Source organism: Anopheles merus, chromosome 2R (assembly GCF_017562075.2).
Source record: "Anopheles merus strain MAF chromosome 2R, AmerM5.1, whole genome shotgun sequence".
NCBI classification, from domain to species: domain Eukaryota; kingdom Metazoa; phylum Arthropoda; class Insecta; order Diptera; family Culicidae; genus Anopheles; species Anopheles merus.
This window is the reverse complement of record NC_054082.1, coordinates 24,749,193-24,775,685: the sequence shown is the minus strand read 5'-3', so window position 1 is coordinate 24,775,685 and position 26,493 is coordinate 24,749,193. Positions and strand designations below refer to the sequence as shown.

The 26,493-nt window shown below is 48.2% G+C and overlaps 2 protein-coding genes across 10 annotated transcripts; one reads left to right on the top strand and one right to left on the bottom strand.

The window, feature by feature from the left end:
* The first annotated feature begins 974 nt into the window (after positions 1 to 974).
* On the top strand, positions 975 to 14,993 carry LOC121590663 (atlastin). Of its 5 annotated transcripts, none has more exons than XM_041910524.1 (8): positions 975 to 1,269; positions 9,176 to 9,675; positions 9,757 to 9,906; positions 10,001 to 10,156; positions 10,244 to 10,873; positions 10,955 to 11,235; positions 11,341 to 11,407; positions 12,866 to 14,993. In XM_041910524.1, exons 2-8 carry the CDS (start codon positions 9,481 to 9,483, stop codon positions 12,998 to 13,000), a joined length of 1,614 nt encoding a protein of 537 aa, XP_041766458.1. In that variant the 5' UTR covers positions 975 to 1,269; positions 9,176 to 9,480; the 3' UTR covers positions 13,001 to 14,993. The 5 variants fall into 5 exon arrangements, with proteins under 5 accessions (XP_041766458.1, XP_041766457.1, XP_041766461.1 ...); XM_041910523.1 differs by lacking the exon at positions 975 to 1,269 and adding an exon at positions 4,201 to 4,290; XM_041910527.1 differs by lacking the exons at positions 975 to 1,269; positions 12,866 to 14,993 and adding exons at positions 4,201 to 4,290; positions 11,764 to 12,130.
* A 684-nt stretch (positions 14,994 to 15,677) lies between these two features.
* Positions 15,678 to 25,030, bottom strand: LOC121590661 (yemanuclein). 5 transcript variants are annotated; one of them, XM_041910518.1, is made up of 6 exons: positions 23,448 to 25,030; positions 22,038 to 22,274; positions 19,246 to 21,954; positions 19,100 to 19,175; positions 17,438 to 17,702; positions 15,678 to 17,051 (listed from the first exon to the last, which is right to left on the bottom strand). In XM_041910518.1, exons 1-5 carry the CDS (start codon positions 23,751 to 23,753, stop codon positions 17,557 to 17,559), a joined length of 3,474 nt encoding a protein of 1,157 aa, XP_041766452.1. In that variant the 5' UTR covers positions 23,754 to 25,030; the 3' UTR covers positions 15,678 to 17,051; positions 17,438 to 17,556. The 5 variants fall into 5 exon arrangements, with proteins under 5 accessions (XP_041766452.1, XP_041766453.1, XP_041766456.1 ...); XM_041910519.1 differs by lacking the exon at positions 17,438 to 17,702 and adding an exon at positions 18,801 to 18,992 and having other exon boundaries at positions 23,448 to 25,028; XM_041910522.1 differs by lacking the exon at positions 23,448 to 25,030 and adding an exon at positions 23,118 to 23,258.
* Positions 25,031 to 26,493: the final 1,463 nt, after the last annotated feature.

The window sequence follows — 26,493 nt, the reverse complement described above, 5'->3', positions numbered from 1 at the left end:
CTGTTGTAGTTGTTTTTATGTTTGAGGAGGGTTTGAAACTCTCCACGGAACGATTGTTTTATGACGAAATTACAAAAACCGACAACGGTAGTTGTGCCAAACAAGAAGAAGAATAGACCTAACGGAGCCTAATAAACTACAGTAGGCTATGTAAAAATGGCCAGGCAAGCTCAAAATCTTTTTTTAAATATTTTTCACAATTTCTCCCTTTAACATTACCGTTACGTATATTTTTGAATGCAAAAGCCCTCAACTGTTATACAAGAAAACCGTACACTTGGGTTTCTTTTTCAAGCAAACCAGCAGCGCCCTCAACCGTGCACCATAAACACACGCACATCCCAAAACGTCATCCGCCCCGCAGCCAGAGTGTCCAGAAATACCTGTTTATTTGTGTTCCTACCGGTTTTTGATATGATTACCGATTCAGAGATGACCACCCTAAAAATACCGATTTTTCATTTATCTTACCAAAAATCACAAACTATCTCTTAATACTGATCGAAAAGTCATAAAACTATTTCCCAAACGATTTAATACTATAAACTCCAGATGTAATATCGAAATCTCCATCGACCAGAACCAGAAGAAGAAGAACTGCCACTGCGACAGGTCCTAAGCGGCCGCGTGGAACCCCGAGAAAAGGGAAACGCCACCGCTCAAAAGAAATTATGCATCTCAAACCTTCGTTGACTTAGAATTTCTAGTACATCTTTCAGATCGACACTTCAGAAAGGCCTCATTCGTGTGACCAAATCTGATGCATCTCCTTAAAATAAAAAAAGGATGTATTTTCTCATATAACCCCCCCCCCCGCCATCGTTTAACATTTCAAAACATACCGATAACTTCCGATACAAATTGAAACTCCTACCGAATACTACCGATAAAATATTGACGCTTCTACCGAAATCTGCCAAAATAATCTGGCCACACTGCCAACAGCACTGCTTGCAAAGGGGCAAACGTCATCGTGTTCGGGCAGCATTAGCGCTGATATTTCCCGAAGTACGGGTCATCTTTTCCATCATCGCACTGGCTGATGTGTGATGTAAATTGTGCTACACCAAATTGGCAAAAATTGCGTGTCCTAAAATGTGCTGTGCGTATTAGCAAGTGCAGAGTGTATCGTTTATCGTACATCCGGTGGTGCACGATTGGCATTGAAAAGCAGTGGCAGTGCGCGCGTGGAGCAACATCGTGTCATAACTTTTGTTGATGAAGAACCAACTCCGTCGACACCAGCAGCGAGAGAAAAGATCAAAATAAGTGCGTAATATTTTCTTCCTTTGGTTCGTTTGGTTGTTTGGTTTGTTTCTCCTGCTGGAGGAATGCAATTTGTCGAGCAATCAGTCAACACTTTTAGGGTGACATTGCATTATTCAGCAAATCGAGTCGTGTTTTTTCTTCTTGTGAAGTGATGGAGGAAGCTACTGGTGTGAAGAAAGGTGGCTCCTGCCGAAGTGCGACCCTGACGTGCTAGCGAAGTTGGTGTAGTGTTGGTAGTGTGGAAAAAGTGCAAGTACGAGATGCAGCAGTGTATGTGTGTTTGTGTGTGTGGGGGGGCTATGTCTGTTGAATTGGCCCCAATCACCTTTCCAATCCACAATGTTTGTGTCCCCACGCAGGCTACCACAGGCCGACGGAGGGGGGGGGGGATAGCTGGTGTACGTTTGTGTGCCAGGTGAAAGGCGAAAACTCACAGTAGCAGCGAAATGTTTCGTGTTACACGAAGCATTGTGTGGAACGAAAAGAAGAATCTCCGTTGCTGACCATAGAAAAGCGCCGCTGCTCCGTGCGTGGAAAATGGGTCCCACAAAGAAGGAATGCGAAAAATGCAGCACATTCCAGCGCCGCCCGAAAGAGGCTGAATGTTTGGTCCCAAATGCAAGGGCTACCGATTTGACACAGCCTGCCTTAATAATGCTCCACTTCTACATTCCCAGCACGCTGCTTCAAGGGCCATTCGCAGTAACCATGGAACCACAGCTTTCAGCGGCCGTGAAGAGAGTGAAAACAAAACAGGCCATTGTTCACCTTCCCGGACGAAACAAAAAAGCCAAATCCACACAGCGATTCCACAAAGATGGAGACTCCAGTGGCAGAATGGAACAGAAACAAAAACAACCAAACCTTCCCACCATTGCCGATACCAACCGAGAAGAGGGGAATAAAGGTGCACGCGGTCCAAAATTTGGACATCATTTTGCTATGCTTCTGCCCTTGCCAAAGAGGAGTAGGCCTCCGGGTGAAGCAGCACGCATTGCTCTGTTTGTGCTACCCCCTGGCTGTGGACACATGAAGGGCGCGAGAATGGTTCTCCCCAGTGCAACAGGAAGCTCACTGTGTCTCGGGAGAGGATCCACGTGGAAAGGGAAGGGACGCTGGCTTGCAGAAAGATTCGGACAGCATGAATGCAAGCCAGCACACACTCGGGTAGAGAAAGAAGGCGATTAGCAGCAGGGAAACGGGGAGAACGGAACGGTATTTGTTTTCGTGGCAATGCGCAAACGCAGCACTCTACACAACAGAGGCGCCCGCCAGGGGAAATCTGTATGTGGGCCGTGTGTTTGTGTGTTATGTTGTTCTTTTTGTTTTCTTTTTCACTCCACCCCGTCCCAACAACACACGATGCTGGCTTTCACCTTCTTGCCACTGTCTACCCCTTTTTTTTGATGAGGTTTTCTGCTTAAAAATCCCCACTGGGGAAGCATTGAGGCGGATGCGGGCGCTCCGGATGAAAATTGTGTCCCATTTTTATGTCGCGATGTGGTATGATTTAGAAGCACTTTCTGCTGATCTGTTTCGCTTCACTCACTGAAAATCACTAAAGGAATTCGCATGCAGATTGAGTTTTAGCATTATTTGAATTTTGAAGACATTTTGAAGGCAGATAAAGCACATTACAATAGAAAGAGAAGTATAATTTCACAATCAACATGAATTGACGAGAAATTAAAGCCTCTTTAATCACAAAATGCGCTCCCCAACAATGTAAAAATATTGTATTTGTGAAGCAGCTTGATATTTCCACGCAAATTAATCTCCATCCTCTCCGTACCAGGCAGCAAAATTTTGCCACTCCATGCGCCATCGGCATATTCGCCCAACAGTCCTCATTAAGTTGATTACAAAATAATGCGTCCGTCCTCCACGTCACACACACCTTTTTCCGCGCTTTCTTGCACCGAATTGCGTCAGCCGAACATCGAAAAGAACCGAAACTGCATCTTATCTTTTGACCAACCAAAAACCCATCAGTTGCTACCGACCGATCGACCGACCCTGAGAAATCCATGACGATAAAGCCGCCCGGCCGACCTGCTGCATGGAATGACCACGAATCAAACAGTTCGTTCGTCGGAGTAGAAGAAGCATTATCAACCTATCAAACCTGCTGGTGTACAACGCCGCACGGAAACACACCAGTGGAGTGGTGAGGAAGCATCGTGTCAGTAATGCGCTGTTAAATTAACACCATTGATTGAGCTGGAAAATGTACAGCGAAAGATACCGAAGTAGAGTAATGCTCTATTTTGAATTGAAAATTGCCCTTGCTACCACAGTTCCGAATTGGGTGAGTTGGAATTTGGGAATTGCTTCTTCTACATCATACAAAAGTGGAGAAAAGATGCGTGCCTTTGCAACCGAGCTAATTTTACACATTTTTTTTGCCTATTCCAGCAGTTCAAAGCCACCACAACGCGTCCAGTTAAGATGTGCACAAAATAAACACATCTCTGTTATCATTCTCCTCTTTAACGGCGAAACGTGCTCATCTCTCTTCAAAATACACCTGGAAATCCTTCACTAGCCACCGTCACCGCATGGAAGTGCATAGAACGCGAACGCATGGGAAGCATCGCATATAAATAAACAAAAAGTCCACCAATATGTAGGTGTTGGTGGCGCGTCACTCCCAAGGGACACGGCGAAAGGCAAGAGGGGAGGACATAACGTTCAAGTTTGCCGGGGATCGCGCACAGCCATCCTCACACAACAACGCGACGATCGACGGCGCGTGACGCGAATATATGCTGCTCACGTCGGCCACCACCACAAACGTACACGCAAACGCGCAGCCCCACGTACACAGCGCAACCGGACCACGGAAACCGCCACGACGGTCGGTCCAACACGCGCGCGCACACGCTCACACACACAAACACACAAACACATGAACACGGGGCGATGGAAAACGGCTCGACGGCCGCGCGGCTCATCAGTACGCTCCGTGTGGTCGTCGTCTGTGGTGCGCGCCGTGATCGTGTGTCTCCCGGGTGGTTTCGTGTAAGCTTCCCCGCTTTTCGCTTTTGCTGCGCCACGAGAAAGGCGCAGAACGTGACCGCTACTGTCCCCGTCGCGCCCCGTCTCGTAGGTGGCGCGCGCCTGTGTGTGTGTGTCGATGGGTCCTTAAAAATAGTACCCCAAAAACCCTCTGACCAGGGAGCGCTACAAAAAGCCAAAAAAAAAACAGAGCAGCACAGACCAAAGTCTCCCTTCTAATACTAATTAATGCTTAATGCGTGATGGAAAGAGAGCGAAAAGAAAGTGCGTGGGTGAACACATCACATTGACGTATGTGTGTGTGTGTATGTGTGGAACAGCTGCTTCGCGTAACCATTTCCTTTCCTTTTTCTGCTCATAAAACCCAGGCCATAGTCCATATACTGGGTGTTTTTTCGTGGGGATGATTGGCGCGATAAATTAATCCACGCAGCTGATAATCTTTGGTGTGTGTGTGTGTGAGTGAACATGTGTGTGTGGGTGTGTTTATGTGCATCGTTCACACCTTCTTCTAATCGTTATCAGTTTTCTGCTACATTTGCTGCTACCGGAAAGAAAAGGAGCACGGAGAAATGATGATTACAGCACATTACACGGCGCACACGGGCTCTCGGCAGGTGGAAGATCTCGGTGTTGGTGGCGATTCATTTGCCCTTTTCCACGAGGAAGCCTCCCCGTTTCGGTGGAGTTTTTCCAGCACAACAGCTCAATTGTGAATTATTGAGAGCAATCTATTCGGCGTGTGTGTGTGTGTGTGTGTGTGTGTGTGTGTGTGTGTGTGTGTGTGCGTTTGTGGTGGTGTTTGCGTGAAAATGGCCAGGTGTAGCGTGTTTTATCAGACCGGAATACCATCCGAACACGCCACAGAGTCGGAAAGGAGCTGTTGGTGGAGAATATCCCAACATCATCAGAACGGAAACCTCCCCCGGACACACTACTGCTCCAAATGGCGGAGAAATTAATTAGCAAAAGCTACAGCTCCCCCTAAGGCTGCACGTGGACACACCAGCACCTCCTATCGTACACCGTTGTCTACCTTTGGCTCTATTAAGTTGACTTGAAACTCTTACAACGAGCCTCGAATGCCACGTCATCTTCGACAACAACAATTGTGCAACCTCAATTTGGGGCGACTGATGTCCCAATTTAAAGTAAAATGAGATTGGCTGTACCTCTCAAATTGAAATTGTATACAGCAAACACCTATCTGGTACCCCTCAAAAACCTTCGGCGCTCCAGGAATTGGAAATGATTTGCAATTGCAAAGTGGTGTGTGTGTTTTTGTGTTGCTGATCCTGGTCAAAGTACAGTGCGCAACGCTTCTCCCATCAAACCCCCTTTCCAGTCGCAAAGGGAGGCTCACAAATACACACGCACACACAGGCACACACACATGGTTTGTGTATTATTTTTGCGTTGATGCCCTTTTTTCTAGTTCCTTCTTCTCTCCCTTCTCTGTTCCATTTACCTGGTCCACCACTGTCGAGGGCACATCAGGGTTAATTGGACTTAAGCCAACAACGCACAGGTAGAATATCGCCTTGCGTGTCTTCGTGCGTCTTCTTACCCATGGAAGCAAACAAGTGCGCGATTGTGCTGCGTAATCAAATTGGTTTTATTTATAACTTTATATTTTTCAATTTGCAACGTGAACATTCAAGATAGAAAAGATATTTTTTCATTTTTTAATTTTTGTTTACATTGGAACGTAAAAACTAACAAATAATGGCTCTATAATCAAATGATTTTATTACTTTTTTCATTATTAACTCATGTTTTCGCTCCAAAAAACAAAAGCGCACGATAAGAGTTATCTAAGCACTGCCCCTCCACTCCTCCCTCCCGCACACGAGATTGCATGTTGAATTTTATTGTGATGGATTTGAAAGTTAAATCCACAAACAGCAGTGGTGGAGTGGTTGAAGTCTGCTTTTTCATATATTTTACGCAATGCGCCCGCAATGACGAAATATCGGTCAATGTCTGCGCACACGGCTTACGATGGGCAACAGCAGCAGCAGCCGTGGTGGGAAACTAATTCAAGTTCATCCAGCGTTGCAGACGCATCACAAAAACACTCACCCACCCCGCCTCGTTCGAAGCCCTACTGATGTTTCCATTTCTCTGTTTTTTTTTCTTTCCTCAAAGCCCTCTACCGAGACCGATCCAAAACCGAAAGTGAGTTGTTTTCGTTTGAAGATTAAAGGAATGGGCGCCTCTTTTCTTCCGAGGCAGCCTTATCTGATTTCGTCCATCAATCAGCGTGATCGCGAAACAGCGAATCAGTGTGGTTGTTAGTGAGTTTGAAAAGGAAAACATCCCCGGTTGTGATCTTCTTTGGAATGTTTGGAATGATGTACAATAACACAACTAGTGTTAAGTTGTATAATTTGACATCTTCAAAATGCACCTACCCATACCTAATGCATATGCCCTCCTTTTTGCTGGTGTTAACATGGGTACCTGCTTTAATCAATTCTTCTTCAAACACGATCATAGTACACGCTCTATTAATCGCGATCGATGATCAAGAGACGACCCCGCGCGCGTCATCGAAAACGAAACAGCCAATCAAGTGTAAGTTACACTGCTACATTCCACGCAATAGTAGCTGAGTCGTGCGCGCACTATCGAAGATGGAAGCGTTCGATATATGCAACACAACATACGCACACCCGCGTCCAACGAAAATGCGCCCTGATAACCGTTTTTTCGCTGCTTCAACTCCGAACTCCCCATGCCTTCTGGCCCAGTTGTTTGAAGACGAGGCAGAAGAAAGAAAAGCCAACAACCACCATATAAACAATGTGCTGTGTGTGTGTGTGATGTCGAAAGTGAAGCAACAGAGGGCATAAAACAGCGATTAACACGTAATCGAGACGGCTGATGGGTCAAATTCCCTGCATGGAGAGTGAATTTTGTTGTGGAATTCAGCCGCTTCCTACCATTCCCGAGGTATGGGGCGGCGCCTTCTGGATGCACAACTGCATCACGCAAACATAGAGCATGAAGATATCAAGCAGACAGAGGCAGATCCGGCGCATTACAAGATCAAGTGATGTAATAGCATCAAGCACGGCGAGAATAAATCTTACCAACCCCCAGTGTGTTGGTCTGACGTCTGTCAGATGGTTAAAGCGCATGACATCAAGGGAAGGAGTTTGCACCACCTCTCCTCTTCCCTGAACCACTTGTGATCCTGACTGAACGACTCAACGAAATACAGACTAACAAGAAGCTAGCAAGCAGAAGATCAAGCGGTTTGTGTGGCGGGAGTGAAATAATCTCACGGATGCGATGCCCCCGGTCGTCGTCAACAAACCATCAAAAATTGTTTCAACCACGCGGGCGGGGGATGCTCTATTAATAGTTCACGGGCACAAAAATCTCAGGAATATGATGGTGCCCGGCTTCTTGAAATCCAAACGGAAGATGCGCTTTTCGTGTTCGTACGCCAAAAAGCTAGCACCCTGACCCGCTCTAGTAGTAAGAACTAGCTCACACTAAGAATGTGTTCTTCTCCACCCTTCAGTAAATCATTTGTTTGCAGCTGTACTTGTTTTGCCCAGCTGTCGCCGTACATTACACCCTTGCTGCTGTTGTGCTAAAATGTGTGCCAAGGGCTTGGATGGGGTTGTCATCCCAGAAAAAAAAACTGGCCAATTATAAGAACCTTCTAATTCAGTACTATACACCATCTTCCTGTTGCAAAGGTCTCAAACCTTTCAAACCTTTGAGCCTAATGTAACACTGTTTTGGCCACAGTCTTTTCGTCTATCCTTTCAGGGTCATTGCGGTGGAAAGAATGCAACATTTTGGTCGCGCGATCTTTAATGTCTTTGTGGTTTTGGAAAAATCAAAACTATACGTGCACCTTTATCACACACAAATACATGATTTGGTTACACCTATTCCGGTTTGACGGGTTGGAAAGTCAACCCAAGAAGAAAGCAGGTCACCCGGCGAGCCGCCAGCGAAGAGAGTAGGGATTGTAATCGCAACAGGGCGCTGTCACCGAAAGGCAGATATAATAGCCATAAAGCCCCATAACAAGAACGCCCATTAGAGAACCTGTTCGGGTCTGTGTATTTAGAAAGAGAGAGAGAGTTTCCATGTGTTTGTGAAGTTGAACTTCGCTCTCGAGTTGCTTCAAAGAAGATGAGATCAGTAAAAGTCTCGTCTCGATCTTCTAACCGTGGCTCGATCGCAAACCCAGTATATGCCCATTTTAGCTTCACAGGCCAATTACGGCGCTCTGCAACACGCTACTGATCTTGACTTTGCGATCTTCCACCCCGTGTTTCATGGTTGTAATTGTGTGTCCGTCAACCCAACCTCCCATATATAGTGGTGGTAGTAACTGTGCGCGAGTCTTCACTCCATCATTAATTCCAACTATCGACCCCACTATATCGTTCGGTACACTATATCGCGCAACTCGCCCCACCAGTGTGTCGTTATTGATCGTTGATCGTTTTGGATACGCTCTCGGCGTGTTTGTGTTTATAGCATACATCTACACGCGCGTCCAAGTGGCCCCCTGTTCGGGGAAGACCTTGAGGATCGCGGTTGCGCCGTAAATGTTGAGCCACTTCTAACGCATTAGACGGTTTCGGTCCAGTCGCACGTTCGGCGTCGAGATGGTTTCTTTGCGATCTTGAAGAGAAAGAGAGGGAAAAAACAGTTTCCAAATGTGTGACGCATTCTTCTCCCATCCTTCTGCATCGTACGGAGTTATGGAGATCTTCAGATGTTTTAATATCATGTTATTTAATAGAAGTATAAAGGGTTTCACCGCATAATCGGATGTTTTCAAAGAATTGATCACATAGAAGCTTGAAACGTTAGCATTGTATTAAATTGTTTCTTTTTGTTTTTTTCCCAACAGCCCGGATCTGACGCCGTGTTAAAGTTCGCCCAGCAACAGTGTAACACACACCCACACACGGTCGGGCGTATAAATGACGAATACGTTTTAAGCACGTTTTGAACTCCCACGAACCACAAACAGAAATAGAGGTGTGCGTGTGTGTAACTTAAATAAGAAACCGGTTTAGTGCAAATTTTTAGATAGAAAATAAATCTAGTGTATAATAGTAGTAGTAGGGCAAAAGCGCGCTCGTTCGTGTCCCCTTTCGAAATAGTTAAAATAGAGTGCGCAAAAATAAACGAAAAGAAAACACAGCCAAAAGCATGGAGGCCAGACCGGTGCAGGTCGTGGAGACGAGCGAAGATCACAGCTTTCTGCTGAACGAGGAGGCACTGTCAGAAATTTTGCTGCAGGACAGCATCAAAGACCGGGCGATCGTGGTCGTCTCGGTGGCCGGTGCCTTCCGCAAAGGCAAAAGCTTCCTGCTGGATTTTTTCCTCCGCTACATGTACGCCAAGGTAGGGGTGGTGGTTTGGCTCGATTGGGGATGAATGGTTTGTGCATCGCTAATTTAACTCATTCCGTCTGTCCGTTTGCAGTATGTGCATCATCAGAGCGTGCTGGAGTGGCTGGGCGATGAGAGTGAACCACTGTCCGGGTTTTCGTGGCGCGGTGGCAGCGAGCGTGACACAACGGGCATCCTGATGTGGTCCGACATTTTCCTCCACGACAGAGCCAATGGCGAGAAGGTAAAGAGAAGAGAGGAGGAGGGTGCATTTGGCCAAGAGAGGCGTCGGTCACCCAATGTGATTCTAATTGTACTCGTGTTTGGCACGGTTTCAGCTGGCAATTATACTGATGGACACACAAGGCGCCTTTGACAGCCAGAGTACCGTGCGGGACTGTGCAACCGTGTTCGCCCTCAGCACCATGCTATCCTCCGTGCAGATTTACAACCTCTCACAGAACATACAGGAAGATGATCTGCAACATCTACAGGTACATCGTAGAAAAGGGGTAGGCCTTTTCTCTGTCAACCGTCCTAACCACCAAATGTTTGCTTCCCTCTCTCAATTCGTTTCGCAGCTCTTCACAGAGTACGGCCGGCTGGCGTTGGCAGACTCGGGCAAGAAGCCGTTCCAGCGGCTACAGTTTCTCGTGCGCGACTGGAGCTTCCCGTACGAGGCCGAGTACGGTGCGCTCGGCGGTCAGCTGATCCTGCAGCGACGGCTGGAGGTGTCGGACAAGCAGCACCCGGAGCTGCAATCGCTGCGGCGCCACATCACGTCCTGCTTTTCCGAGATCGCCTGCTTCCTGATGCCCCACCCGGGCCTGACGGTCGCCACCAATCCGAGCTTCGACGGCCGCCTGTCCGACATTACGCCCGAGTTTAAGAAGAGCCTGCGCGAGCTGGTCCCGATGCTGCTGGCGCCGGAAAATCTGATCGTGAAGGAAATCAACGGCCAGCGGGTGAAGGCCCGGGATCTGGTGCAGTACTTCAAATCGTACATGGCCATCTACAAGGGCAACGAGCTGCCGGAGCCGAAAAGCATGCTAGTGGCCACGGCGGAAGCGAACAACCTGACGGCGGTCGCCGCAGCGAAGGAAATCTACACGCAGCTGATGGAGGATGTGTGCGGAGGCACCAAACCGTACCTCAGCACGGCCCACCTGGACTCGGAGCACAACCGCATCAAGGAGAAGGCGTTGCATCAGGTTGGGAGGACCGCGATGGAAGCGGAAGTAACCGTAATGGTGAATCGAAATGCTCATAATTGGGGTTTTAATGTTTTGCAGTTTTCGTCCAAGCGAAAAATGGGCGGCGAAGAGTTTTCGGAAAAGTATCGGGAAAAGTTGGAACAGGATCTGGACGAAACGTTCGTCACGTTCCGGGCGCACAACGAGAGCAAGAACATCTTCAAGGCCGCCCGCACGCCCGCCGTCTACTTCGTGATCGCGATGGTAATGTACATCATGAGCGGCATCTTCGGGCTGGTCGGTCTGTACACGTTTGCCAACTTTGCCAACCTCATCATGGGCGTGGCGCTGATCACGCTAGGCACGTGGGCCTACATCAGGTACGTGGGTGTGTGTGTGTGTGTGTGTGTGTGTGGGGTGTTGTGGAGGAGCAAAACCCGGACCCCGGTATGGTGCTACTGAGATCGTTTCCCTCCTCTCCCCAGGTATAGCGGCGAGCTGAGCGACTTTGGCGTACGGTTAGACGAGATCGCGAACCTGCTGTGGGAAAATGTAAGTTACTTTTGCTATTCCTTTTATATTGTCGGTGTCGGCGCGCTGCTGTACCTGCACCAGGACGAGATCGTGTACTATATGCGTATGCTGAACGTACTGTAGAAGCGCGGAGCGGACGGGGAAGGCATGGGGCGGGCGGTGTGTGTTGTAGTGTTCTGTTGTAGCGGGTGGGATGCCGGGAATAGCTATATCGTGTGGCTAGCGTGTTGGGTGTGCATAGGGTAGGTCGTTGGTGGGCGGGTGGGTGGTGGGTTAACTCAATTTAGCAATATATTATTTATCACGCGTTTCGAGAGAGCATCCAACACACACACACACAATACCCTACAAATAATCCCGTTCAAAGACCGTAGGACGAAGAAGAAGCCGCTGCTACTAATCCTCCCAGCAACAAAAAGCAAGTAAAAGCGTGACCCAAACCAGGTGTGAAATAGCCCCTTCTCCTGTGTGTGGATGCTAACAGTAGTACGATGTGTGGTGTATTATGATTGTTGACAACAAGGAACGGGAGATACCTTTTGGAACCCAAGAAAAAGCGCAAGATTATTTATCGAAAAACCCCAAACAGAAGAAAAAGCGCAACCCAAACTCAAAATAGTAAGAAAAAAAACCAAAGCTCTGAGTGAAATAGAACACTAACACGAAAGCAATTGTAAAAGCAAAAAGCGAAAAAAAAAACAAACAAAGAAAGTCAATCAAAATTGACCAAACGAAACCGTACTCGATCACTCTATCTCTCTCTTTCCTTTTGGGGGTTCGTGTCCTGGCTGTGTCTAGTGTCGTTTTGTTTGATTTGTTAATTTCTGTCTTACTTTGTCTGTGGCTTCAATGTTATTTACTTCAGTTTTTTTTTTATGTTTTGGGTAAATGTGTTGCGTTTTCTTTGCTTTCTGTTCTTAGTTTTGTTTTTGTTTGATTGTTTCTTGTTTTGTTTTATTTCCTTATGTTATATTTTCATTTTACAAAAAAAAACACACACACACACATCATTGGCTTTTTTTCCTTTAACAAAATGAAATCAAAATTTCATTCTTTCATTCCGCTCTCTCTCTCTTTCCCCACTCTGCCGGAGGGATATAGATTCTTGTTCGTTTCCTTTTCGAATCCATTGCTTGCCTTTCGTCTCCGATCATTATCTAGGTAGGTAGGTATGGAGGGGGAAGGGGTATGAGTCCATGTTCCGTTCTGTGGTGCCGTCCGAAATTGTGTGTCCTTCAGCGGGTTATGGTAAAAAAGGGGTAATGCATGTATATATGTGTGTGTCCGTTCGTCCAAGGTGTGTGGAGTTGTGTCGATTACAAACCCTTTGGGTATAGCATTTAAGAACAGTCCCTCTTTCTCTCACCGTCTCTCCGTTACGGATTCTAATCGCTCGAGTACTTGTTCACCCACCATCCGCCGCAATGCGTATGTGTGCTCTTTTCTTTTTCTTCTTCTTCTCCCCTCCACTTCCAGATGATGAAACCAATCTACCAGTCATGCATGGAGAAGGGCATCCAGCACGTGGCGACGCACGCGACCGAGTACGCGATCAGCGGCGGCAATGCGGGCGGCGGCCGTCAGCTGAACGGCAAGGTGAAGCACTCTTGAGAGTACGCTTCCAGCCGATGGCAGGTAGCGACGACGACGCCGCCGCCGCCGCCACCACCGCCAACCAACAGCAGCAGCACTTCCGGCAGTTGGCCCTGGCGATGGTCCTGGCGATGGTATCGTGTGGTGGAGACGCCCGCTGCTGCTGCTGCTGCTGCTATAGAACCAACGAACAACAACGCACCCGATCGGACGTCCGCGTACTGTGTGGCGTCTTCTGCCGCGGGTGACCGTAAAGCAACGATCCTTCTCCACCGAGCAACCACCTTCAGCAATAGCAACGGCAATAAAAACACCACCACCAGCAACAACACCAACCACAACAACAGCCTGAATAGCAGCAGAAGCCATAGCAGCAGCTTGTTGGGCAGCGACAGCGACAGCAGTAGTGATAGTGGCAATGGACCCGCCGTCCCCAGCGACGGCGGCACTAGGTTTAGTAAATTTATCAGTAGCATTAAGTACGCCTTTGGTAGCAACGCTGCTGGTGGGTGCGGTACGCAACAGCGCCAGGACGCCAGGACCAACGAGCTGCTGCTGAGAGCTGGCGATGATCACGGAGGAAGCAGCAGCAGCAACAGCAGCAGAAACAGCAGCACGAGACCACTGGTGATCAAATCGACGTCCGTCATGAAGCGAGCGACCGGCGGTGGCTGCTCGAACGAACAATTCACCGATTGCACCAAGCGGGGACGCCACAAAGTACCGACGGGGGAGGTCGCAGCACCACCCACGGCAAATGGAATACGCAACAACAACAGCCGGCGCACATAAGAAGGTTTTGGAAGGGTCACGCGCCTCGCGCTCTCTTTTCCTCTGAAGTGTTGTCCCTCATATCCCTATATTAACCATCCCTTTTGAGTAAACGAAAAACGAACACATGAACACTCTAACGAGAAAAAAGGGAATTTTGCTCAGCTTCTAAACCCTCTCCCTTCCCTCGCCCGTGCCCATGTTAGACACACCCACTTTATATTACTTGTTGTAGAACGGATCGCGGAGTGGGGCCGTTTCTGTCCTCGTCGTTCGCTCATGCATCTTTGCGCGGTGTTTTGTTTACGGTTACGTTACTTTGTTGAACTCTTTACATTTGTTAAATATGCGCTATTTGTTTTATACACACACACACGCGCGCGCGCGCTCTATTTACATACTGCATTTTTGTGGAGCCAGCACAGCAGCGTCGTGAAAACAGAATTAATGTGCAGTTAGGAGAGCGCCGCTTAGAACGATTGAGAGATAGTGTTATTGTGCCAAACGTTGTGGAAATATTACGGTGTTACACGGTTACTAAAAACATGTGAAATGAATTAGAACAGATCGGTTTACACACACAAAAGCTCCTTTTTGGCGGGCGTTTGTCTCTTGGTCAAATCAAACCCACACAGAACATCGTACGCTCAAAAATTTTGGATAAAGCCGAAAGAAATTGAAACAAACGCCCCGCATGCAGCCCTTTGGCGAGCGCCCTTTGCATTGCAAATTCTCTTCTGCGCATATAGCATATAGTGTATTCTTTTAATAACTCTTGCCAACAACAACAACCACACACACACACACACATACACGGAACACGGAACATGAATAACAATCGAGGCAAAACAAAGCATCGAGCTTTTCAAACTATTATGAAACACAAAAATCCACAATTACGTACCGGCGGTGAGGAAAACACACACAACTGCAAAGCAGCATCGTCAGTGTGTGCATTGAAACACAAAGGAAAGGAAGATGCAGAACAGGGGAAACGGATTTACCCGCAAAGATCGCAATCATCAGCGGGCGCTCGCGCCATCGCCATTTACGAAATGTGTTTTTTTTTTTGTTTGTTTGATTTTGATAAGAATTTATATATTTTTGTTCTGTTATATTATGCGTAATATTTGTTTTGTTAGTAGAACGGATACCGGAAAGAGGGTGCAAAGCAATGTAAAAGCGGTTTAAAAACAAATTCTCTTGTACATATATAAAACCATAAAAGCTAGTACTGGGCCGACCCGCCTCTTGCTCTGCTGTGTGTCAATCGCCGATCGTCGGCAGCGTGTAAAAGTCGAAGAAAGAAACACACAATAACCCCCCTTTTCTTTTCAAGTACTTTGTAGTACTACTGTACAAAAAGCTGTTATAGTTTTTCGTTTTCTAAATTTAACCCTTTTAAACCCACATTCAAACAACAACACCAACGGTTTCGATTCGGTCTGACTAATGCGCTTTTCGCTGTAATTGTGTCATGGTGAGAAAAAATGTGAAATTTCGGTTTTTTTCTGCGAACACAACACCATCCTATTTATGCATCTCTCTTTCTCTCTAACGCTAGCAATTCAGCAGTAAGGTTTAGCTAGGACACACAGAGCAACAACAAAAAAAGGGAAGAATGTAAGCTGAGGTGAATTTTATTTCGATTGCGACACGGTATTGTGACTGAAAATTTTTCGTGCTCTCACTCGCAAAAAATATCATTTGGTTGTTTAAATAAAGATTTACCACCTTTTATCGATTGTCAAAAAACGTAAGCCGTTTTGCTGTTTCATTTACCCTGCTGTAGTGGCGCAGAATCAAGCAGTGAAATATCTACACCTCCACTCCAAACAATCTATCTTTCCAGCAGCAGCATGTTGATAAGCACCTTTTCTTTCTTTGTTTTTTTTTATCAGCAAAATCCCTAAACAACAGTTCGTCCAGTGTAGAAATCTAATTTCCGTTTTTATTACATCTTACTAAGTGTGTTTGTTTCTGTAACTCTGTGTTGGTGGAGAACCGTTGAATCAGTGGCTTAAATTTTAGATTCATTTGCCAGACTCCATGCCCCTTTTCTTCCCCTCTCGTTTACCCTGTGCTCTGGGAGAGTTCATTAGAAAACGTAACGGTAGATCCTCTACCCATCCTCTCCGTCCCAGTCTGGAGAGAGAGAGAGAGAGAGAGAGAACACAGCACGATGTTGGATAAAGTTAAAACATTATACACAAAAAATGTTCCCAGAGTGTTTGGAAAACAAAACATATCCTACATTAAAAGGGACGTAAGCAGTAGAAGTGGAAATCGGAAAACAGAAAGAAACTTGTTGGGGATAAATAGTATAGCAAAACAAAAGCACACACGCACTCTTTATACATAACATGAGCAAAACAAAAACATTCGTAAGTAACACCTGCATTAGGCAGTAACGAAGGGGACGAGAAGTGGGAAGTTGAATGAAAAATTATTCAATTTAAAATGATCATTTATCTTACGTTCTTATCGCTCTTTTAGGCTATCTTTGTATGCAGTCCATCTAGCTCTTCCTTTCTTGTTTTTTTTTACAATTCATACACAATCAACGTTCTATTTATGCTACAATAAACCCCCGCGAGTGTGTGGGTGTGTGGTTACTGTTTATGTGTGTGTGTCGCCTTGCTAACGCGAATGTACAAAACAGAGTGTGAAACAAAAATGCACCCATAGATCTCTCTGGTAGAGTACTGCGAGTTGAATCGGGTTGATGGGATCTGTCGTTAAACGCACCACCACCACCACCACACGGGGAATCAATATTCTTCTTATCGTTTTAGCCCTTTGTTTAACCTACTTCTTACACTTCCACTGGCATTTGTTTTTTCTCGTGAGCAACAGAAGAAGTGCGTGCGGGGTAGTACAGCCGCCTGCTATAGCCTAACACACACACGTCCTAAACTAAACCCTCGGATCAATTATATGCATTGCTGTGTCCAGAAGCTGTGTCCGTGTCGATACACTGCCAATTAGTCTCCGGGAGGGGTTTCTGTTAACCATTCGCTACACATTAACGGGCGGGCGGGCGCGCACGCGGTTTCCCACAAAAGCGCAACCGGACAAACCACATTTCACGCAGCAGTGGCGTTTTGCGCTCGGGCGCATTCATGCGCAGCGCGCGGGAGAAGCCCTATCCTCGTTTGCCTTTTTTGGGGTGGGTGATGAGGGGTCATCTTTTTAGGAAAGCAATTTTTCCATTGAATTCGCGCGAGTAACGAACCCCGCGCGCCTCCCGCCGCACGCGGTACTTTTTATGCTGCCATTTTTTTCTTATCAGAACGATCTATAAAAAAAAGATTTGAGAAACGACAGGTAATCAGTAAACACGTTTTGGGTATCCAACTAGAATTTCACCAATTAAACCAATAATCACTACATAAGCGACTAAAACTAACAAGAAGCATGCAAGCATCAGTATAGAGCGATGAGTGGGCGGGAAAGTGTGGGCAATTAGCGTGTAGGTCGGCAATTAGTGTCCGCGGGTTGTGTATGATTTAATGGTACAGCAGTATGATCCCAAAGACACCAGAGAGCAGATTAAAGACACCAAAAGACTATTCTACGTAAACCCACCGGTTTCTACACGATACGACTATTTACTCCCAGACACCGATCAATTGGAACAACCTGTCTAAACACCATTTTATCCGGCATACAGTCATAGTTTACCTCCACTGCGCAATACCGACATACTGTGGCGAATGGGACACACTTCCGAGATATGCTTCAGGATGGGTAGGAAGGACGACGACACTACTCTATAAGCACATGCACATGGGGACAGCTATTCAGTTCTTGTGCGCACCCCCACCGTAGGTGAAGTTGGTGGCGAACAGTATATCTTCCTCATCCATATCACAGTCGATAAAGTAATCGGCAACAGTATTGGAGCGGGCTGCTGCATTGGATGTGGTGGTAGTGGTCGCCGTTGCGGCTGGAAGGGAGAACATACACGAAGGTCCAAGAGAGTGAGAGAGAGAGAGAGAGAGAGAAAGAGAGAGAGAAAGAGAGAGACAGCGATTAGGGAGGGGGGAGAATCACTTTCATCGAGCGATGGTTCAAACAGTGAGAGGGAGACAACGGCCCTCACCACGTTGGAGCTAATCTATTCTGGAGCCAAATCCAGAGCCGATTCCGGGGCCGATTCCTAAGCCGATTCTGGAGCAAATTCCGGAGCTCATTCTGGAGTTGCTTTCGGAGCCGATACCGGAGCTGATTTCGGAGTTGACTCCGGAGCTGATTCTGGAGTTGACTGCGGAGCCGATTCCAGAGTCGGCTCCGGAGTCGATTCAGCGACCGGAATCAGTTCCGGAATCAGTTCCGGAATCAGAATCGGCTCCAGAATCGAAATCGACCTTGGAATTGCAGTTTGCCCCGGTAAAGGAATCAGCATTGACTCCAGAAATGGAATTAGCTCCGGAATGAGAATGAGATCTCGAAATCGTCTCCGTTTCGAAGCAGATTCCGATTCCGGATGCCAATACTGGAGCTGATACTGGATTTGACTTCGGAACCGATTCCGGAGCCCATTCTGGAGCTGATTCCGGAGTTGCCCGAAAAGTTTTGAGCTGCGCAATCCTGACGGATTGGTTTTGTAGGTGAATATGATTATTGAGTATACCTTATGGTGTATCACGTTAAGCCAAGTTTTGTACTTTTAGCAGTGAACAACTAAACTGTTGATAAGAAAAAACACCATTCATTCTTATAAGAAAAAACATGTTATACAGGATTTTTGTAATTCAGGCAACGGAAACCCATGAGCGGGAACGGGAACCCGTGAGGACGAACAAGTTTAAGCAACGCGACACACTGCACAACCCTATGATTTGACGATCGTTTTCGATTATATCCACAAAGGCAAATGACTTCATGCTACTACAAGACCGATTATACACAAAAAAGCAAACAGCAAAACAAACAAATATTCTCTAACGAGATCGCTACAAAAACAAGCACATCGAGCAACAACGGTAACACGGCAAGCCACAAACAAATCAAATTTAGTGCTAAAATACTTCAAAATCCACACCTTCCACCTTCCACCGCGAACGCAACGCTATTGTATGATCCGTCAGCACATCGGTCGGATTGCGACGATTCCTACGTTAAACGAGCACCGCAATATGACGGACCTCCCCTTGAAGTATGAAAGGGATGCAGCATCACGACCGGGACAACCTTTACGATCGTGGAACAAACTGGGCCAGTGGAACTTGTTGCACTACGTTGTTAATAGGGACAAGAAGTGATGTGTTGTGTACTTTCAATGAATTTGATCGCCTCAACGCGTGTTAGTATGAGTGAGAGGGTAAAGTCCTTTCCACTTACCGTGCTGCTGTTGTGATTGTAACGCTGAACTATCCGGCTTCCGGTTACCGCTGGTGTTGTGTTGCTTTTGGAGTTCCTAAAAACGAGTATCAAGCCTCATTTTAGTATAAGAATGGCTCTTGTTAGTTCCTACCCGTTCCACTTACCTGCAGTTCTTTGAGATCCTTCATGATCTGATGGACGTCCACATCGATGGGCGACGGTGTATCCTTTAGCCGGACGCTCCCAGCACCAGTGCCACCGGCCATATCGGGAACATGCATACCACCACCACCACCACTCACATTGCCCGAAGGTGCAGCAAAACCAATCACACCACCACCCATGCCGATCGGGCTAGAGCCCGCACTGCTGCCACTGCCACCGTGCGACGACGATTTGTGCTTGGCCGCGATCAAGTTTTTATACTTTTCCTTGTTCAGCACGGGCAGATTCGATGCACCCGGCAGGGTTGGCGTCGTCATCTGCAGCACCGTCGCGGAAGCGGGCAGCTTCCCCGCCTGGAACGGTACGCTTGCCGCACCACCACCACCACCACCACCAACCGGTGCCCTAGGAACGTTGTATTCCGCTATAATCTCGATGCTGCTGTCGCTGTCGTCCTCCCGGCTGTTCCACCGCTGCCGATCGGGCAGCTGGTTCCTTCTGTCTGCCGGCGTGGCAGGAGATCGTTTCAAGCTGTCCCTGCCCACCGTCCCACCGGTGTCCGGATTGGCGAACGGGGCACCGGACGTGTCCATCGCGTCGAACGAGCGACGCTGATCGCCGGCGGACTGCTTGTCCGCCGTAGGCGGTGGTGGCGGTGAGTTCATAATGTTGATAATGCTATGGTCCGAGGTACGTTTGTGGGCAGCGTTGGGCGACATGTTGGCGGCCGCCGACAGTGAGTGATGTGTGGCAGTGGCGGCGCTCTTGTCACCGTCCACTCCACCCTTACCGGTCCCCGACGACTTTACCGGGGTGGACGAACGGGGTGGACAGGCAGCATCGTGTGCTTTCACACCGTTCGGAGTGGGCACGGGCAGTGCCGCCGACTCGAACGGTGTCGTGCTGGGTGACACGAGCGGGGAAACGACCGGCGTAGATTTCTTCCCCGTCGGAAGCGGCGCACCACCAGTAGCACCAGCAGCCTGATCCTTTGCCAGTGCCTTTTTCCGCCGGTCCAGCTCCTTCTGTATGTCTTCGTAGCGTATCCAACCTTTCGGCCACAGCGGCACCACCTTCGTGCGCATGAACTCCGCCAGCACCTCGTCCTCCGACTGGTTGCGCGGCCGCACAAGGGCAAACAGCTGCTGGCGCACGTTGTACAGCTCCCAGAGCAGATCGCGCGACCGCTCGTTCCAGGTGTACTTTTTCTTTGGATTGCGTATCTGCTGCGTGACTGGGTTGGGTGGAGCATCACCCTTCTCCCCGTTTGGCAGTGGGTTGTTGGTGACGGTTTGAGCTGCCGCCAGCCGCAGCTCGTTCACCTTCAGACAGTTCAGCTCGTACTTGGTGACGATCGCCGGCATCGTATCGGCGATCACGTCCTCCAGCTTCGATGCTAGCGATTTCGTCCTGCCCTCCAGTTTCCGGATGCGTATCTTCTTCAGCTTCAGCTGCAGCGACTGCCGGCTGACCGACAGCTGCGCCTCGAGATGGCGGAACACCGCATTGCGCGTGCTGCTGCCGGAACCGGACGCGCGGGCCCCGTCGTCGATGCGGAGCAGCAGGTCCGCCACTTTGCTCTCGAACAAGTTCAGCTTCCCTCCTGCACCGGACTGGCCGCGCGCTAGCTCCTTCAGCGCATCCACATCGCGCCGCAGCTGGTCGGGAATGTCCTCGGGAAGCTTACGTTCCTTTTGCTTGCGCTCCTTGGCCGGCTCACTGGCGGCGGCACCTTCACCACCGTCCAGCGCTCCATTCGCCACCGGCAGTGGGTCGCCCGACTTCCCAGCCCTGGCGTCCTTTTCACTCCCATGGCAGCTCTCGCTTTCCGACGCTATGTCCACCTCGGAACCGGACTCGGGCGAATTTTTCTCGCTTCCCTCCTCATCATACTCATCGTCCTCCTCCTCCTCCTCCTCGTCGTCTTCGTCATCTTCCTCGTCATTCTCCTCGTCCTCGTCCTCGTCGTCCCCGCCACCATCGCCGTCCTCTTCCGCCTCCGAGCTGGACACGCGGCTCGACCCACTGCTGCGTCCCTTCTTCTCCTGCTCCATCTTGCGCAAGCTGTCCCGCTTGGCCCGCAGCATATCTTTCACGGTGGTCGTTTTGATCGCTTTCATACCGCTTTCGTCCTTTTTGCTGGCCTCATCGCCTCCAGCCGTAGACGACACACCGCCGGGCGCTACCGCTACCTTTTCCTTCACACCATTCGCCTTCTCTTTGCCACCACCTCCTACTCCCTGTCCTTCGTTGGCGGACGATTTGCTCTTTTGCTCGGCCGCCACCTGCCCATTATCTACGATCTTTTGCTTCTTGGCCACGTGTCCGTTCGTGCGCGCTTTGTCCTCCGGTTCCGGTCCGGCACCGGTCTTGCCGGCATCGGAGCCTTTTTCGACTCCGTCCGGTTGAGTCCGACCTGGTTCCAGCACGCCAGCCGTGACCGCGGGCTTCTCCACCGTTTGCTTCGACTGCCCAGGTACGCCGCTGGCGCTACTCTCCGCCGCCGGTGCTTTCTTTTTCTCTCCCGCCGGTTCATCCTCGTCGCTGCTTTCGGATGTGGTGGAGAGGGCGCGCTTTTTCGGCTTCGGCATCCGGTGCGCATCTTCGGGGCGCTCGAAGTTCGACAGCTGCTTAAATTCCAGCTGGCCCGAGTTGATGTAAAACCCACCGCCGACGGTTTCTATCTCTTGCGGGATCAGTTCGTCGTACTGTAAAGGAAGAAGGAGGAGCGGAAAAGAAATAAATAAAAGCATTCTTCAATATCATTAAATAGGGAGCCAGTTGCATTTACCGCTTCGGAGTTATCGATGAACGAGTCTTCCTCGTCGTAGCCGGCGCCACGATCGTAGTAGTCCAGCTTCGAGGGACGGGCTGCCTTGCCCTTGGTTGCGTAGTCCGAACCCGAGCCGTACTTTCGCTCCAGCTCCCGGGCCATTCGGGCAACGTCGTTGTCCAGCTCCGGGTCGGAGAGGAACCCGTTCGCCTCATCGTCGTGCTGCTGCTTTTTCTGTGCTTTCTTCAGCCGTTTCTACAACGAAATCAGAAAGCATTACACAAATTAATATCGGTGGAAATGCAAAATGTAATAGAAAATAGTCAACTTAATTAAGGGGAAAAAGTAGTTTCAAGTAAGTGAAACAAACTCCTTCCAAAAATGGCCCATTCACACAGTTTCATTCATAAATTGTCGTTCTCGATTAACCAAAAAAAAAGAGAAAAGTCAAACACAACAGTTGACATCTATTTAAACCCCCTCATCGCACCACTTTGACGTAACTTTGGGAAGAAACGTCAAAAACGCACCTCTCTTCTTTTTCTTTTCTACCAAAACACACGCATACACAAACACACATTACCACACTGACACACATCCCTTTTGACCATGGGTTGCGCTGCTACTCATAAAAAAACACACGTCTAGCAGCATACCAGCCGCCCGAAGTCACGTACGCAAAAGGGAGATAATGCGCAAGAAGAAGCGCGACAACAAAAAAAGCGCGAGAATTATCTTCCGCCGCAAGATTCGCGCAATTAGAACGGAAGCGCATCAATCGATTGCAGGAGGTAGGTGGGGAAGCGAGACACAGGCACGGTGCAGTGACATCTTTCTTCCCACACCCCTCCTCTTCGCTCTGTGGGTTGCATTCACCCACGCACATACGCACACACACAAAAAAACATAAAAGCAAAGTGCGTTATCTTGCTTTGAACAGAAAACATTTTAGCATGAGTATATGTTACCAAAAAAAGACACAAAAACTGCGTACTTATACACTATACTAACACACATGCACTATTCCAACCCTCAGGTAAGGAGTGGTGGCAGTAAGGGGGGAGGGGGGAGGGGTAAAAACGCGAGCAAAATACTCACACGCACACCCTAAAAAGAATCACCTCAATTGCACTGTAATAAAGCGATGAATTAATGATGCGCACCAAACTCTATACACGCCATCGGATGTGGAAATGCACTCTGGTGGAGAGGGGCGAATGAGGCGGAGAGTACCCTTCCTCCCCAGCCTACTAAGGATTGGCAAATAGGCGAAACATCCCCCCCCCCTCGCCTTCTTCCGTAACAGAATTTGACAATTGAAGGGAAACAAAACAGCAGAAACTGCGTTCCGAACACACACACACAGACACGACAAAGATGGCCACGTTTTCTACACACATTCCCCCTTACCGCCTTGCGGCTACCTACCTGCTCGACGTGGATCAGCTTGGAAAAGTTAAACTCGGGAAAACTGTCTGCGGTCGGCTCGAACAGGTTCAGCTCGAGGCGGACAGTTTTGAGCTTCTTCGCTGCTGTCGCACCACCACCACCACCACCACTTCCGGCGTTCGGTCCACTGTTTGTGGTCTCCCCTCCTTTGCTGCTGCCGAACGGGTGAATTGCCGCGGCGGTGCTCGGCTCAAACGCCGACGACAATGCACCGAACGGGCTGGTGCCACCCTTTTTCACCACATCACTGATCGTCGTGAGTGTGACGCGTTTTACATCCGACATTATTTGTCCACCAACCCCCCCCCCAGCAAAGGTGCCGTGGCTTGTGCACGCACTCTTCACTCTTCACTCTCTACCACGCTGCACCCGCTCCTCCTCGCTTAGCACGGCCCTTCGTTCTAGTCGCGCTGGCTCCTCTTCATGGGAGCGGTGAACGCAGAAACGATGTGTGGCGTGCCTGTGTGAGTGTGTGTGAGAGAGCGGACACACGCGGTGGCTTCTTCGTTACGTCGGCTTCCTGCACTTCCTCCTGGCCACGCTACATGCGTTGCACACCGTCACGGCACGGCAATGACGATGGTACTGGTAGGAGGGGGCCGGCGGCGCTTACTCCGTTTGGCCCCTTCATTCGGCAACACAGGCTGGCAGGGTGACGACCCCGCTAACACGGGTGGGGTAGGACGGGGGGGATAGAGAATGAAATCGACACGCACGCACACACTCACTCACGCAGAAACACAAAGGCACTCGCGCGCGCGGTCACCGATGATGGAAGGTAACGAAAGGTGTGCAAAACGGCTACGGAGGACACAACCGAACGGCACTTATCATCAACACCACCACCACCAGAGCCCCAAAAAAAGGTAACGCTCTCCCGAACGCAACGGGAAACGAGGAGAGCGGTAGGCTAATTTACAAAATGGAGCTTCGGCAGGACTTTCCGTACGAACGCGTCGGTTCAGCGAAATGCACCGTAGAAAAACACACACGACACACACACGAGGCTTTTTCCTAGGGACGGCTGCTTCGATTTTCGCGATACCTTCTCCCGTGGCGCACTAAATGAGACACGCACACAATTCACACTCCACATACATACACACATACACACATATGCGCGCGCGAGAAAGGCAATACACGGCACGCACGTTGCAATGAGACGAAGAAGAAAAAACACCCTTGTGATATGCGTGTGTGTGAGTGTGTGTGTGTGTGTTTCTCCTTGGGGACCTGCAGCTGGACGTGCCCGTTTGGTAGTGTGGCACACTGTCCGCTGCTTTTCAACTACGATTACACGATTCAGTACAAGACGGGACACACTAACGTTTACACGGGCACAACGGAGGGTGAAGGAAACACACTTTTCTCCGTAGGTTATGTTATAGTTCACCAGTGACTCTTCTCACTCGATTGGTTTTGCACAAAAAAAATTGGTCGGCCCTTGCACGCATCGAGAACACGGACAATCAGACTTTTCTTCCTGCCTTCCGTCTGCAGCTTCTGCGGCTGTAAACAATCGGCCCGTAAACGTCAGTGCGGCTCGGTGACCCAGCGAACAAAATGCGACCGTGCGTCAAAGTCTGCTCGCTTTGACAGTTGGAAAAGGGGTTTTTCTTTTTGATGGCTCAGAGCGGAATACATGCATTTTTCGTGATGGATTTTTAAACTCAATTATGTAATTCTGCTATTTTAGAACGTATTTTTTTTTTTTTCAATTTTCATAACTGCATAACTACTGTCTCAACTTTGAACCGTGTTTTTCTGTTAAAATAAAGTTAATTTCAATAAAAAAAATCAATAAAATATCTATCACGTAAACTGATTCACACAGCAAAATGCGTCTTATATCTATTAGGCCGCAAATACACGACGCGCGTTTCCGCGCCCGCGGAAACGCGTATAACAATCCAGCCATAGAAATGAAATGTCATTCGAACGCGTTACCGCGGAAACGCAGAGATGCTCTTGCTGGATATCTCTGCGGAACTGTTATACGCGTTTGAACGCGCCCGCGGAAACGCGCGTCGTGTATTTGCGGCCTTATCGTTGTACATTGCGAGCAAAACATGTTTGTTTGTGAATTTAGAACAGTTGAAATCAAAAGATATATATTTTTTGTTTCAATTAAAATCCTCACAGACGACCCTTTTGCGAAGGATCTTCTTTCATGAATTGAGATGAACGACCTGAATGGAAAACAATTCACATCCGGCCTTACAGGATCCGGTGTTGCAGATTTGTTAATTGGGTATTTTCACCATTGCTGCCATAGCAAACTGTCAACCCAATAAACAAATAATTTGAAAATTTTCTTCTATGCTAGAGCGAGAAAGCATGTCATATTTTGCTAGTACGGTGGCACCAAACACAGTACAGTCTGTTCACGAGTTATACGGTTCTCGACTTACGCGGATTCGGAGATACGCGGTTTTCTAAATTTGACAGATTAAATGTCGATTCAGTACAATTTGGTTCAAGTTCGGTAAAAATTGCATTTTTGCTAACAAATTGAAACCACTTAAAAGTCAGAAATATTAGAATTTTCTGCACGAATCATATCAAATAAATGGTAAAGTGTATAAAAGTACTACTAAATAAAAAACTCCAAGTAATCAATAGTATTTTAGTCAAAAAACGTGAAATTCGACTTACGCGGATATTCGAGTTACGCGCACATAAACCAAGTTTACCGAAAGTCGATGAAGACGGACGTATCGTTTCCATCAACATTGAAGTGAAAATTAAAATTGCTCAGTAATTCTTGAACAACGGGATAGCAAAATAGCTTACATTCAAAAAATTATAAAAGTTCATGAGGGAATGAATTGTAAATAGAAAGAATTCATACACATGGTTGTGATATTCTGCACATGCAAGTCCGGCGTGCTAAATTGTACCACTACATTAGTAAATTCACGTAAAATCAGCGAATTTTAAGCGTGTGTGTGTGTGAACTCAAGCCAAATCCGAACATTCTTTCATGACAAGTTCGGCTAAAACATTCGAATCAGTGCTTCCATTC